The sequence below is a fragment of the Megalopta genalis genome, chromosome 1 (assembly GCF_051020955.1).
Source record: "Megalopta genalis isolate 19385.01 chromosome 1, iyMegGena1_principal, whole genome shotgun sequence".
NCBI classification, from domain to species: Eukaryota; Metazoa; Arthropoda; class Insecta; order Hymenoptera; family Halictidae; genus Megalopta; species Megalopta genalis.
Window position 1 is genome coordinate 1,141,754 of NC_135013.1, and position 14,038 is coordinate 1,155,791.

At 38.7% G+C, this 14,038-nt stretch overlaps 1 protein-coding gene and 1 long non-coding RNA gene across 25 annotated transcripts in view; one reads left to right on the forward strand and one right to left on the reverse strand.

The window, feature by feature from the left end:
• The window catches only part of Glut1 (Glucose transporter 1), a 93,279-nt gene that overhangs the window by 60,649 nt on the left and 18,592 nt on the right, over window positions 1-14,038 (forward strand). For 21 of the 23 annotated variants that reach the window (XR_013032567.1, XR_004491136.2, XR_013032565.1 and 18 more), the window contains 5 exons: window positions 528-688; window positions 991-1,350; window positions 3,456-3,687; window positions 4,973-5,185; window positions 13,207-13,431. Coding sequence is in view for 19 of the 23 variants with exons in the window: in XM_033476772.2 (XP_033332663.1) it covers window positions 528-688; window positions 991-1,350; window positions 3,456-3,687; window positions 4,973-5,185; window positions 13,207-13,431 (1,191 nt within the window). In the remaining 4 variants the exon portion in view is untranslated. The remainder of the gene's footprint in view (window positions 1-527; window positions 689-990; window positions 1,351-3,455; window positions 3,688-4,972; window positions 5,186-13,206; window positions 13,432-14,038) is intronic. The other 2 variants (XM_033476801.2, XM_033476904.2) reach the window with 2 other exon arrangements.
• Window positions 1-14,038, reverse strand: part of LOC117224263 (uncharacterized) — a 45,006-nt gene that overhangs the window by 17,928 nt on the left and 13,040 nt on the right. The gene's annotated exons all lie outside the window — the stretch shown is intronic.

Genomic DNA, 14,038 nt, shown 5'->3' on the forward strand with positions numbered 1-14,038 from the left:
TCTCGAGATATTTAACGTTAAAGTTGCCAATAAAAGGCCCGAAAGACGCGTCGGATTACGTCGCGCGGCATCGCGGGGCGGGAGACGAAGGGTCGTGCCACGCGTCGCGTTCAGGTAGGCCGGATCGAGCCCCCCCACCTCTTCCCACTCCATACTATCTCCGCGCTGGTACCGGCACCAGAAATATTACGGAGTGGGGAGAGTTGGGGGGGTTCGATCCGGTCTCGCGACGCGGTGGCTTGCCCCCACCTCCCGCCGCACGGTGCCGCGCGCCGTAATCCCGCGCGTCTTTCTCGCCTTTCGTTCGCAACTTTACCGTTAAATATCTCGAGAACTACGAGCCGCCTGCCCGCAAAACCGGGTATCATTGGATTCAGCTTCACGAGCTCTTCGTCGCTGGCGCCAAATCTCATAGAAAAGCGAGCGTATCAGCCCTGGGGAGCTCTCCTAGTTACCGTCTAAGTATCCGTTTAAAATTCGCGCGTCCGTTGTCGCCACGGAGTTTAACCGATCTAACCCTGTTTCAGAACATTGAGAATTTCATGAAAGACGTGTACAAGGACCGGTACGGGGAGGACATATCCGACGACTCCGTGAAGAAATTGTACTCGGTGGCCGTAAGCATATTTGCGATCGGTGGTATGCTAGGTGGTTTTAGCGGTGGAATAATTGCCAACAGATTTGGCAGGTTTGTACGACACTCTGAATTGAATATCGATATGCCGGTAAATCCGCTAAACCCCTGTTCTGTGTGTATGCCAGCCAGACTATATTCTTCTCTCTCTCTCTCTCTCTCTCTCTTTCTCTCTCTCTGTCTCTCTCTCTCTCTCTCTCTCTCTCTCTCTCTCTTTCTCTCTCTATTTCTGTACATATTATAACAAAATGTGAATCGTGCGTGATGAGACGTGTGCTGGCAGGTAACGATAATCTGCCGATCGACCACATTACATCGTTGACCATTTTTTGTTTTTGTTTTACGTTCGCCGACAGAAAGGGGGGCTTACTGCTAAACAACGTGCTGGGCATCGTGGGGGCGTGCCTGATGGGTTGCACAAAGATTGCTCACTCGTACGAAATGTTGTTCTTTGGACGGTTCATCATCGGTGTCAATTGTGGCTTAAACACCTCATTGGTTCCCATGTACATATCGGAGATAGCACCGCTGAACCTGAGAGGCGGCCTAGGCACGGTGAACCAGCTCGCTGTTACGGTGGGTCTCCTGGTCTCCCAGGTGCTGGGCATCGAGCAAATCCTTGGGACAAACGATGGTTGGCCGGTTCTCTTAGGGCTAGCTATCTGCCCGGCGATTCTACAGTTATTGCTGCTTCCAGTTTGCCCCGAATCACCAAGGTAGAATCACCATCGCCAGCGTAGCATCGCCGTATCGAGTCAATGGTATCCAAACGTGTGTAGTCCCTCGGTATCTGACCTGAATCGATGACCTGACGGCATCGATATTGATCCAAAGCGTTGTTATCCCTGGCTCCTGCGCTCGCTGTTGCGATCCTCGCTAGCATACCGACTGTGTACGGCTTGCGCTGAAATTCGCCGTTAGGCCGATCGCTTTCTTTCCGGATAGTTAATTATTCGACTTAACTAATTGGACGCCGCGAATCGAAGCGTCCACCGCGCCTCGTTGCTATAATACAGGGGTGGCCATACTTTCGAGCACTATGGGCGACGTGTTCTTTTTTCTTTTTTTTTAACACGTTGAATGCCACAGGGGTCACCGGTGATCGGCACTTAACTTGGCGGTGACTCCGTGGGGGCCACCGGTGACCGGCAATTGGCGCTCAAATTGATATATATATATATATGTATATATATATATATAATTTATATACAAAATTTTAGATATTGACATTTCTTTTAAATTATATATATATATATATAAAATTAAAATTAATTATGTTAATTTATTAATTAACAATATTTTTAATATTATTATTATTAAATTATATATATATATATATATAATTTAAAAGAAATGTCAATATCTAAAATTTTGTATTATTACCATCGTCAATACAAACAGTGACACCTGTCGCAATTAACATGCCAAACATGGTTATACACTGTATTGCAGATAATATTTCAACATTATATGTATCACATAAAAGAAAAGCCGGCATAATGGCTTGGAAATTTTAGATTTTAGAAAAAATTTCGGAGATGGCGGTAATATAAATTCCTAAAACTAAGATAAGCCATCCAAGAATAGTAAAAAAAGTAGCAATTTAAGGTCAAAAATAAGCTTCAATTTAAAATAAACATTGATAATATCAAACCGGAGGGAGACTAGAGATACTTACACGGTTGACCTTTGGCCACCCCTGCTATAATAGTTCAACAGTGGATCTAGTTCAGAGGCAAATATCGAGGGGCTAAGGTATCGATGAATCGTTTGAGGAAGGGATGGTAATATAGCTATCTCGCGGCGATTGTTAATTTTACGACGGGAACGTTGGTTAACCCTTTCGTAGGCACTGGGAAGCGCCTTATATGGATATTATACGGATATATTCCACTTTTAGCGCCACACACACACACACACACACACACACGTTCTGGACCGCCAGGCTCAAATATTCTTGTTAAAAATTTATATTGTATTGAATTATATTCTTGAAAATTCGTATTGCGCCCGTGAAAGGGTTAACCATGCCAATCGTTGACTTCATTGTTTGCGTTATTATCAGGATGATTTATTTTATTTATTCTTGCTTCTCGGCTTTGGACCGGACACGTTATTAACAAAAGTGAAAAACATTCGCTCTAAAATTTTTCCTGTGCTTTGTCTAACGGTATAAAAACAAAAGCTGAAGAAAATCGTGCATAGATTTCTCGATCTGATCATTTCTTCACAGAAGAATAAAGCGATTTTTCTCGGCAAAGAAATAAAAGTTGGAAAATTAATTTTCGCATAATTCGATGCAGCGTAAAAGATGATATAAAAAATATGTACGCGTATATTTTCAAAATTTGATCTGAAAAATTACTGGTTACTTCGGTTTTCGGCGAAATGTCAAGGTTATTTAACACGTTCGGCACCTCGTCGGTCACGCTAATTTTTGGTGACGCTAATTTGGTGACAAAACTGGGCGACACTAATTTTTCTGTCGTATAAAATGAAAATGCTATAAGCCAGAAAAAATTATGTTAGACTTACAGTTAGAACAGCTTCGAGTGCAAAAGGTTAATTGCCGCGCGAAACGCTGGCCCGCAAGGCCGCCATATTACCAGCCCTTTCGCAACGGGCGCGTATATAGCCTGCTCGTGTTCGCAATTATTTCGTCGTGGTCGTGGTCGTGGTCGTGGTCGTGGTCGTCGTCGCCGCCGCCGTCGTCGTCGCCGCCGCCGTCGTCGTCGTCGTCGTCGTCGTCGTCGTCGTCGTCGCCGCCGCACCGTCTGAACGCACCGGCCGGTTTCTCACTGTGCACTCTGTTTTCTCGCAGATATTTGCTCATTACCAAACAGTGGGAGGAGGAAGCTCGTAAAGCTCTGAGAAGGTTGAGAGCGAGTAACGAAGTGGAAGAAGACATCGAGGAAATGAGAGCCGAAGAACGGGCTCAACAAGCCGAGTCTAGAATATCGATGACAGAGCTCATATGTAGCCCGACGCTGAGAGCGCCGCTCGTTATCGGGGTGGTTATGCAACTTTCCCAACAGCTTTCAGGCATTAATGCTGTAAGTAGCCAGCCTCGTAAATCCCCCACCCCTGCATTAAGCTCCATGAAATTTGAATTGTCGGCCCGCCGGACCGGCTGCTATTTTTTGACGCTTCCGCTGCCGCGTCGCTTATGCGTGTACAGTAAATTCTCCCGAATTTTCCTTCAGCTTTGGAACATGATTGGACAATTTCGGGAGAGGAGATAGGAGATTATGATAATTTATTTTTAATTCGCGCTTAGATCGCGCACGAAATTGAAAAATACGGGTAGAAGAGATAAGATTATTATTATTATTATTATAATAATTGTTATTATTGTTATTTTAATAATACTATTATTATTTTGTTATTATTATTATTATTATGCGTTATTATTCTATATAACATATAATATATTCTATATAATATAATATATATATAGAATAATATTAGTTACTTTCAATTTATTTGCATATTTCTGCATTGGAAATTATATGTAATGACATATTTGTATATTTCTGTATTAGAAATTATACGAAATATTATAATTGTATATTTCTGTATCAAAAATTATATGAAATATCATATTTACATATTTCTATATTAGAAATTATACAAAATATTGTATTTGTATATTTTAGTATTAGAAATGATACAAAATATCATATTTTTATATTTCTATATTGGAAATCATACAAAATATTGTATTTGTATATTTCAGTATTAGAAATAATACAAAATATCGTATTTGTATATTTCTATATCAGAAATAATACAAAATATCATCTTAATATATTTCAATATTAGAAATAATATAAAATATTATCTTTGTGTATTTCAATATTAGAAATAATACAAAATATCGTATTTATATATTTTCTATACTGGAAATCACATGAAATATCATCTTTGTATATTTCTGTGTTAGAAATAACACAAAATATCTTGGCCTTGGTGTATTTCTATATCTCTGTATTAGAAATCATACAAACTATCATTATATTATATCAGAAACATATATAACATGTAATTAAATACATTAAATATTAAATTCGAAATGATGATTGAAATGAAATTTGAAATATTATATTTAAATATATTAAATATATAATGTAACGTATATATAATATAAAAATACACAAACCCGATGTTTCTTTAAATTTGCATTATAAATGTCGCTGAAACTAGCTAAAACTGCGCTCGAATTCGACGAAGTTCCCAAATTTGTCAGAGCCTGGCAGCGGAAAGCGGTCGAGCAAGCAACAGTTCCATAAGAAAAAAACAGCCCTCTAAATCTGTGCTGTCTCTGTCTCTCTGTTCCAGGTGTTTTACTATTCGACGAATTTGTTCACTAGTTCTGGCTTGACAGAGGAGAGTGCCAAGTTTGCAACCATTGGCATAGGTGCCATTATGGTTTGTATGACGTTAGTATCCATCCCGCTTATGGATAGAACCGGAAGACGTACGCTTCACTTATACGGTCTTGGTGGCATGTTTATCTTTTCAATATTCATCACAATTTCTTTTCTCATAAAGGTAAGTTCAAGTTTCGTGCGCCCGATGTTTTCCGTCGTGTAGAAGTATAAACATATACAGTCGCATATACGTCGCGCGCATATACAGGATGTCCCAAAAATGTCTCACAATCCAAAAGTGGCGGGTTCCTCGGGTCATTTGAAGCAACTTTTTCCTTTACAAAAATTTTCCCCGAGGCACCGTCAACGAGTTATTAACGAAAAACAGTGACCAATGAGAGGCGAGCTCGGCTGGCGCGAGGCGACCGAGCCAATGAGCGGAACTGGGCTTCGCGCGCTGGTTGTCTGGGCCGCCTCGCGTCAGCCGTATTCTTATTGGTCACTGTTTTTCGTTAATAACTCGTTAACCCGCCATTTCCGGATTACGAGACATTTTTGGGACACCCTGTACATGCCACGCGTTACATACATACATACATACATACATGTGTAAGGAACATAACGACGATCCTCGACGCGCTCGCGCTCGCGGTCAGAACGAAACACCGTCTTACGTGCGGCACACGTATACATATAACGGCAATTGTCGCGCACGGAGAAATGTCAAGGATCGAGTCGAAACGAGAAAGATATTCGCTTCCAAGACAGGGAATTGTATCACTGTAGAGAGGGGAGGAGGGGGAGGAGGGGTATTAACGTCTCTGGCGTAGAAAGTCGCGAGGGGTGGGTGGGAGGGTGAAATTAGGTCTCGTAGGACATTTAAGTACACCACAATGAACGTGGATTTGTATATAGCTGTCTCTTTGTGCTTTGTCACTCTTCATGCACCTTGGCAAAAGGTGTATCTAACACTTTGTTCACAGCTGGAGTGCAGCACTGCACCGACAGTGAGAATTATCACCACTTTACGTATATAAACTTGCATCCGATGACTCATTTTAATTTAATCCCGAACATTCATGTAACTTGTAAGGTCTGTTCTTCCCCCCGTTTCCTGCACGTTATTCTTTCGTTGCGAAAGATTATCTTTGTGTGTCTACTTGTGTGTGTGTACTTGTGTGTGTATCTGTGTGTGTACGGGGTGGTCGGTGACTGGCGGCGCGATCGAAACGAGAAATGTACCGCGTGCGAATAGAAATCGAGAAGAAAAGAAGAATATTCTTTTATTTTGGATTTTTTGTTCTCCAGAGAAATTCCAGTAATTTCTCCGTAATTGACGCTCGCATTGCGCACAAAAAGGGACAATTTGGGGAGAAGGAGATACTATTATTTGGGTCTTTTTAGCTCGGTTTTATAGTTACTGAAAAAATCGGTAATTTATAATATATATAATAATATAATATAATATAATATAATATAATATAATATAATATAATATAATATAATATAATATAATATAATATAATATAATATAATATAATATAATATAATATAATATAATATAATATAATATAATATAATATAATATAATATAATATAATATAATATAATATAATATAATATAATATAATATATATAATATATAATATTGTATAATATATTGTATAATAATTGCGGCTCGTTTTTATAGATGTCGACAAAATCGGTAACTATAAAAAGCGAGCCGCAAGACTCGAATAATCGTGTCTCCTCTTCCCAAACTGTCCATTTTCGCGCGTAACCTGAGCGCGAATTACGGAGAATTTAGTAATACTGTCGAGCAGGGATCGTCTGACTCATGGTAGACTAATTCTACTTCTCGCGCATCTATCTAACTTATTACTCTTACTCCTTTTTTTCTCAAGTTGTGTTCGCATATCGTATATGTCGTTTCTTTCGGTTGTACCGCCAATTTATCGACCACCCTGTATATAGTCGGTACCTTGACACGAGCCTAATGTTTCGGTCTACGTGTTCACGTTATGGTAACTCCTCGATGGTGGTTCGCGGAGCTTTGTCAACATTCACTCTCGTGGAAGGATGATTCAGTCGTGATACATTATTTTTTAACGATCAAGTTGTCTCTAAAATAATTTCGAAGCGAATTGATTGTATTTATCGCGCATTGTTCTGATAATTCTGATAATATTTTATCTTTTCAATTCAAAGCCATTCCAAGTAATAGTAAAATTTAAAAAAAGAATTTTAGTCATCTCCTGGTAGACTAGAAAAATTCTAGGAAAATTCTAGGAAAATTCTAGGAAAATTCTAGGAAAATTCTAGGAAAATTCTGGGAAAATTCTAAAAAATTCTAGAAGAATTCTAGAAAAATTCTAAAAAAAATTCGAGTCGCTTAGTCCAGTCTCAAGAAAGTTATCGCGTTTTAAAAGGCGTGCGAACACTTTTGTTGTCCACTGTACCTTCTAAGTACGAATCCTTACACGTGTCGGAATCTATCCCGAACGACCGAATCTGTTTAATACATCTGTGTGTCAAATACTCGTCGCATGCGGTTTTATTTGGTTGCTTAGGCATTCTAAACGATTCTGCTTCTTACTGCTACCCCTTTTTCTCTGTTTCCCCGTCCCCCTGTCCCTCCCTCCCTGTTCACAACGGCCTCTTTCGTGACTGCCTGGAGGAGACGATTAACTCCCTTTGTTATTAGTATACATTCTATTCGGCTCAAACCTGTCACCCCTTCGTCATGTTGCATACTGTCGGTTCGATTGTTACATGCAGAAACGAAATTTGCTCCGAATAATCCGTTCGCGTCTCTTCAACCGCGTGGCCGGGCGTTGTACAAGCGGTCGAATGGTTTGCTACTCTCGGACGCAGACCTTCCGCGAAGCCGGAATTATTTAAATGACGAGACAAACGAACGGGACGATAGATTCCGAGGAGCCACAAGAGCCACCGAACACATCATTATTCCTCTCGTTCGTCGTACTAACTCGATATCCGTGTACGAGGTGTCCGAAACGGTCCCGACTCTGTTGGCGCAAATTGTAAATCATTCGATTCACGTATTCTATATTTTATGTTTATTTATTTATTTACTTTATATTTTATATATATTTATTTATTTAGATAGTCATATATTTTATATTTCATATATTTATTTAGTTAGCCATATATTTTATATTTTATATTTTATAATATATATATATATATATATATATATATATATATATATATATATATATATATTTGATTAGTCATATATTTTGTATTTTATATATTTATTTAGTTAGTCATATATTTTATATATATATTTATTTATTTATTTATTTTATATTTTATATATATTTATTTATCATTAATTTATTTATCCGTACAGTAAATATGTTTTCGGATCACGTGGCCAATGATTCTGATTTGCCACAAAGAACCATATTCTATTCATGGAAACTGTCCACAGAGTTTGATCAAGTTTCAGGACATTATACAGGATGTTCTAGGTTATGTCAAGGTTCGCCAGCGATTGTCGCAGCGAAAGTCAGTCGAAATGCTCGAACCGTTCCATACGACGTTCTCGTATGACAATTGTGATCTCGAACGTCGAATCTCTTTTATCTCGACAACGTGACCCGAAGAAAAGAAAAGAAAAAAAAGCTTCGCTTATTATATTTCCGATTCATATTCGCGTTGCTCTCCAGCCTCCTAGAATATCCTGTCCGTACACTCGGGTTCCATCAATGTCTTCTGCGCGAGGGGAATACAGCTTCCTCTTTCCGATATACTTCTCGTTTTGTGTGTAGCTTTTATGTCTCTGCAAATACATACACACACCACGAGGCACCTCAATTGCTTTTAGAACGAGGAGGATATAGGGAGGGAGTTTGCGCTTCGAAAATCGCTCGGGAACAGAAACGAATGGGCCAATTTTCGAGACGATCGCGAAACGTTTCGCCTGTCCTTAGTAATCGCCTATCTTAGCAAACGTTTTTTCAGTACAATCATAATCTAATTAGGACAATACCGAACGTGTCAAGATTATTGATATTTTGTAGCCCGCGTTGTTCGCACTGTTTTCGAGGAATTGCTGTCATAAGTGGACCGCGGACGGTCCATTCGCTGTCATAAGTATATACAGAGTGTCCCAAAAATGTCTCGCAATCCGAAAGTGGCGGGTTCCTCGGGTCATTTGAAGCAACTTCTTCCTTTACAAAAATTTTCTCCGAGGCGCCGTTAACGAGTTATTAACGAAAAAACAGTGACCAATGAGAGGCGAGCTCGACTGGCGCGAGGCGACCGAGCCAATGAGCGGAACTGGGCTTCGCGCGATGGTTGGCTGGGCCGCCTTGCGTCAGCCGTACTCGATTCTTATTGGTCACTGTTTTTTCGTTAATAACTCGTTAACGGTGTCTCGGAGAAAATTTTTGTAAAGGAAGAAGTTGCTTCAAATGATCCGAGGAACCCGCCGTTTCCGGATTGCGAGACATTTTTGGGACACTCTGTATATAGCGAAATAAAAATTGTAATTAGAAATTGCATAAAAGAGGTGATCGACGAAATTCAGATTTTCTTTTCGAGCAGCGCCGATGCAGTGAAAGCAATGCGGCAGGGTTCTTGGAACCCTGTTATTATATTAATATTCGCGGCACGATTATTAATTATTATTATATTAATTGCGCGACGATACTGATCGCTGTTTGGCAGGATGAGAAACGAGCGATTTTCAAAGCACGACTGCGTTCTCCTCGCACCACTCGAACTCGACGTGTCGATTGTACCTAGGGTAAGTGTGGGTATTATTGCGGACGCCCGAAATACTGCGGTATTTTATAAAAGTAATAAAATGCAACATTTTATAGCGTGTGAACTTCTAAGAATGAATCTCATAATTTTTTACATATTTAATATTGATAATTTATTGACAATTTGTTTCATTCATTGAAATTAAATTAACATTCGATAATTCGGAAACTTATGAAAACGTTGGGTCTCATGAAATACTCATAACGACAGCTGTGAACGCTGATTCGAAAGGCATTTATGTTTTGGTAATTAATAATAACGCTATAATTAGCGTTATTTTGAGATAAAGTAATCGTTAGTTTGATCAAAAGGCGACGTACACTGTCATCTAACCTCAAATATTATTCACTAACACAGTATAAATACTGTGTAATCTAACCTCAAATATTATTTACTAACGCAGTATTTCTATTTATTTCTATAGGGTGTCCCAAAAATGTCTCGCAATCCGAAAGTGGCGGGTTCCTCAGGTCATTTGAAGCAACTTCTTCCTTTTCAAAAATTTTCTTCGAGACACCGTTAATGAGTTATTAACGAAAAACAGTGACCAATGAGAGGCGAGCTCGGCTGGCGCGAGGCGACTGAGCCAATGAGCGGAACTGGGCTTTGCGCGCCGGTTGGCTGGGCCGCCTCGCGTCAGCCGTACTCGATTCTTATTGGTCACAGTTTTTCGTTAATAACTCGTTAACGGTGCTTCAGAGAAAATTTTTGTAAAGGAAGAAGTTGCTTCAAATGACCCGAGGAACCCGCCATTTCCGGATTGCGAGACATTTTTGGGACACTCTGTATATGCACACGTGTGGTTTCTTTACGTTACGCTTTTTAATGAAATTTGTGCTTTCAGAGATCCAATATTTTGGGAAAAGTAAAATGTTTGAGTAAAAGAATAATAGGTTCAGGCTCGTGTCGTCAATTTTTTGGCGTGAATTGGCGTTATTTTCTCTATGAAATTTTCGCAGTAGCACCTACACTTACCCAACTTGTTTTCGGCGGTCACATAGAACAGGGTGCTGAGTAATTTCACGTATATACGCTTGGAACACCTTCCGGACGCATTTTCAGCAACGCCGCGCCGCGCCGCGCTGGCCGCGCGTACCGTATCGTTTCAAGGTATTTGCCGATTCACACCGCTAATACCGTAATTGCTGTAAACTCGCGGTCCCCGGTGATCGTTGGATGTTTGTTTGTTTCCCCCTGTTTCAGCGATAATTGTTTATCAACGCGAGCCTCTAGACTATTCCTTCGTGTTTACTTCGCATTTCTACTCCAATAAATGTGACACGCTTGTTTACCCGGGCGAGGCGCATTCGCGTGTTACAAAGCAATGACAAATGAAAAATGAAATTAGTATACGCGAGGTTACAAATTATATGTGCGTCGGTTACGAACCAAGCTATAATACTTTACGATCGCCTGCAGATATTGTATTATACGTTAATGTTGTATTGCAAATATTGTATCGTGCAGTAACGTGGTATTAAAAATTGCATGGAACATGTACAGTCACATTGAAAATATGATGTGATATGTTAAAATCGTGTTACAAATATAACATGATATATTAAGGTCTCATTGCAAATATATGACACATTAAAATCGTACAATAAATATAATATGATGCATTAGTCATGTTAAAAATGTAATATAATACATTAAAGTCATATTAAAAATATAATATGATATATTAAGGTTTCATTGCAAATATGTGATACATTAACATCCTATAACAAATATAATATGATATATTAGTCATATTAAAAATGTAATATGATACATTAGTCGTATTACAAATATAATATGATACATTAGTCATATTAAAAATATAATATGATACATTAGTCATATTAAAAATGTAATATGATACATTAAAGTCATATTACAAATATAATATGATATATTAAGGTTTCATTGCAAATATGTAGTACTTTAAAATCGTATAACAAATATAATATGATATATTAGTCATATTACAAATATAATATGATATATTAGTCATATTACAAATATAATATGATATATTAGTCATATTACAAATATAATATGATATATTCAAGTCATATTACAAATATAATATGATACATTAGTCATATTACAAATATAACATGATACATTAAGATCACACACACACGTTGCAAATATAATATGATACATTAAAGTCATATTACAAATAAAATAACTGCACTGTGGATTTTCATCCAAAATACACATATTCTGCATCAGCTGTAAAAAATACCTCCTCTTTCTGTCAACGATCTTAATAAATCAGAAATATCATATAAATTCACATATTAAATTCACATTAAATTCACATTAAATTCACACTAAATTCACACAAGGTATTTCGACTACCTCAAACGTCGTCATGTCATTTTCATCTTAAACCCATGAAATCTGCAGTCCAATATAAACACATCCAAATTGTTCCAAGACGAAACGAATCATAAACCAAGTTCGAAACCGAATTCGATACGTGAGATTACTCGGAGCTTCGATTTCCCGACACCAGGCGTCGTGATCGCAGAAATCGACGAAACGTGTATCCTGTTCCACGCGACACGCCAACGTTTTCTCTGCAATAACACGAAAAATCGTATATGTCTGCCGTGTTTGTGACGTAACACAACAACATGTGTACTTCTGTGATTCTAACCGAGGTCCAAGAATGCAACGGGTTGTTTGTCCCGGGTCGATCCTCGCGACGCAAATGTTGCCAGTCCATGCTTCCATCGCTTGTAACGGAAACGGGAGCGAGACGAAGCGAGAAACGAAAGGGAACGGCGAGAGAGAAAGTCGAAGAGTGACGATATAAAGGGTGTCCCAAAAATGTCTCGCAATCAGAAAATGGCGGGTTCCTCAGGTCATTTGAAGCAACTTTTTCCTTTACAAAAATTTTCTCCGAGGCACCATTAACGAGTTATTAACGAAAAACAGTGACCAATGAGAGGCGAGCTCGGCTGGCGGGAGGCGACCGAGCCAATGAGCAGAACTGGGCTTCGCGCGTTGGTTGGCTGGGCCGCCTCGCGTCAGCCGTACTCGACTCTTATTGGTCGCTGTTTTTCGTTAATAACTCGTTAACGGTGCTTCGGAGAAAATTTTTGTAAAGGAAGAAGCTGCTTCAAATGATCCGAGGAACCTGCCATTTCCGGATTGCGAGACATTTTTGGGACACCCTGCATACCGTGTTAATTGTACATAAGAAGAGCACGTTCGCATTGTTGCAGTCGCATCATCAAGCCTTAAAGACACAGGGTTGAGCTGCACCAGTGCATGCTTTACTTTTTTCGTTTCATTCGTTTATTTCTGTCTCCATTCAGTTCCGTAGGTTATTAATGATTTTTCTGTTGATCCTGAGAGAGACTCCTCCGGCTGCTCAGGAAAGAAGAACACGATTCTACTGCCTGATAGGAGTTTTTCGGTTATGTGCAGGAAATGATTGACTGGATGTCTTATCTGTCGGTCGTGTCCACGCTAAGTTTCGTGGTGTTCTTCGCCGTTGGGCCCGGCTCTATACCATGGATGATCACGGCCGAGCTGTTCTCCCAGGGGCCCAGACCCGCCGCCATGTCGATCGCGGTTCTTGTCAATTGGATGGCTAATTTTTTGGTTGGCATTGGTTTCCCGAGTATGAAGGTAATCCTACTCTTCTCCTTTAATGTCAAATTATATTATTATATTATATATATATATATATAATATTATTATTATTATAATATTTATTATTTGACTTTATATAATATATATATACAATAATTACATAAAGTCAAATAATATATATAATAATAATAATAATATATTACAATATATGTATATTATAATAATATAATATATATATATATATATTTTTATAATAATATTATTTGTATTATATTTATAATATAATATTATAATATAATATTAATGTCAATATATATAAAGTCAAATATTCGACAAAAGAAGCCACCTCGGATTTCAAGCTTGCCGAGCTCATTTTAATCTATTGTCAACGTTATGTTGATTTAACGAACGAAAGATCCTTATTAAATTATTAAATTATAAAAAAAAGATTTTTTATAAATATTAACACGTTAAGCGCGGGACTGACAGCGAACCTATCGTTTGGACCTCATCAGTGTACAAGGCCGGCGATATCAAGGTTAACCCTTTGCCCCATAACCACGTCTGAGAGACGTGGTCAGACAATTGGGCCAGAAATCATTATCACGTCTGAGAGACGTGGTCAAAAAATCGTGCCAAACAT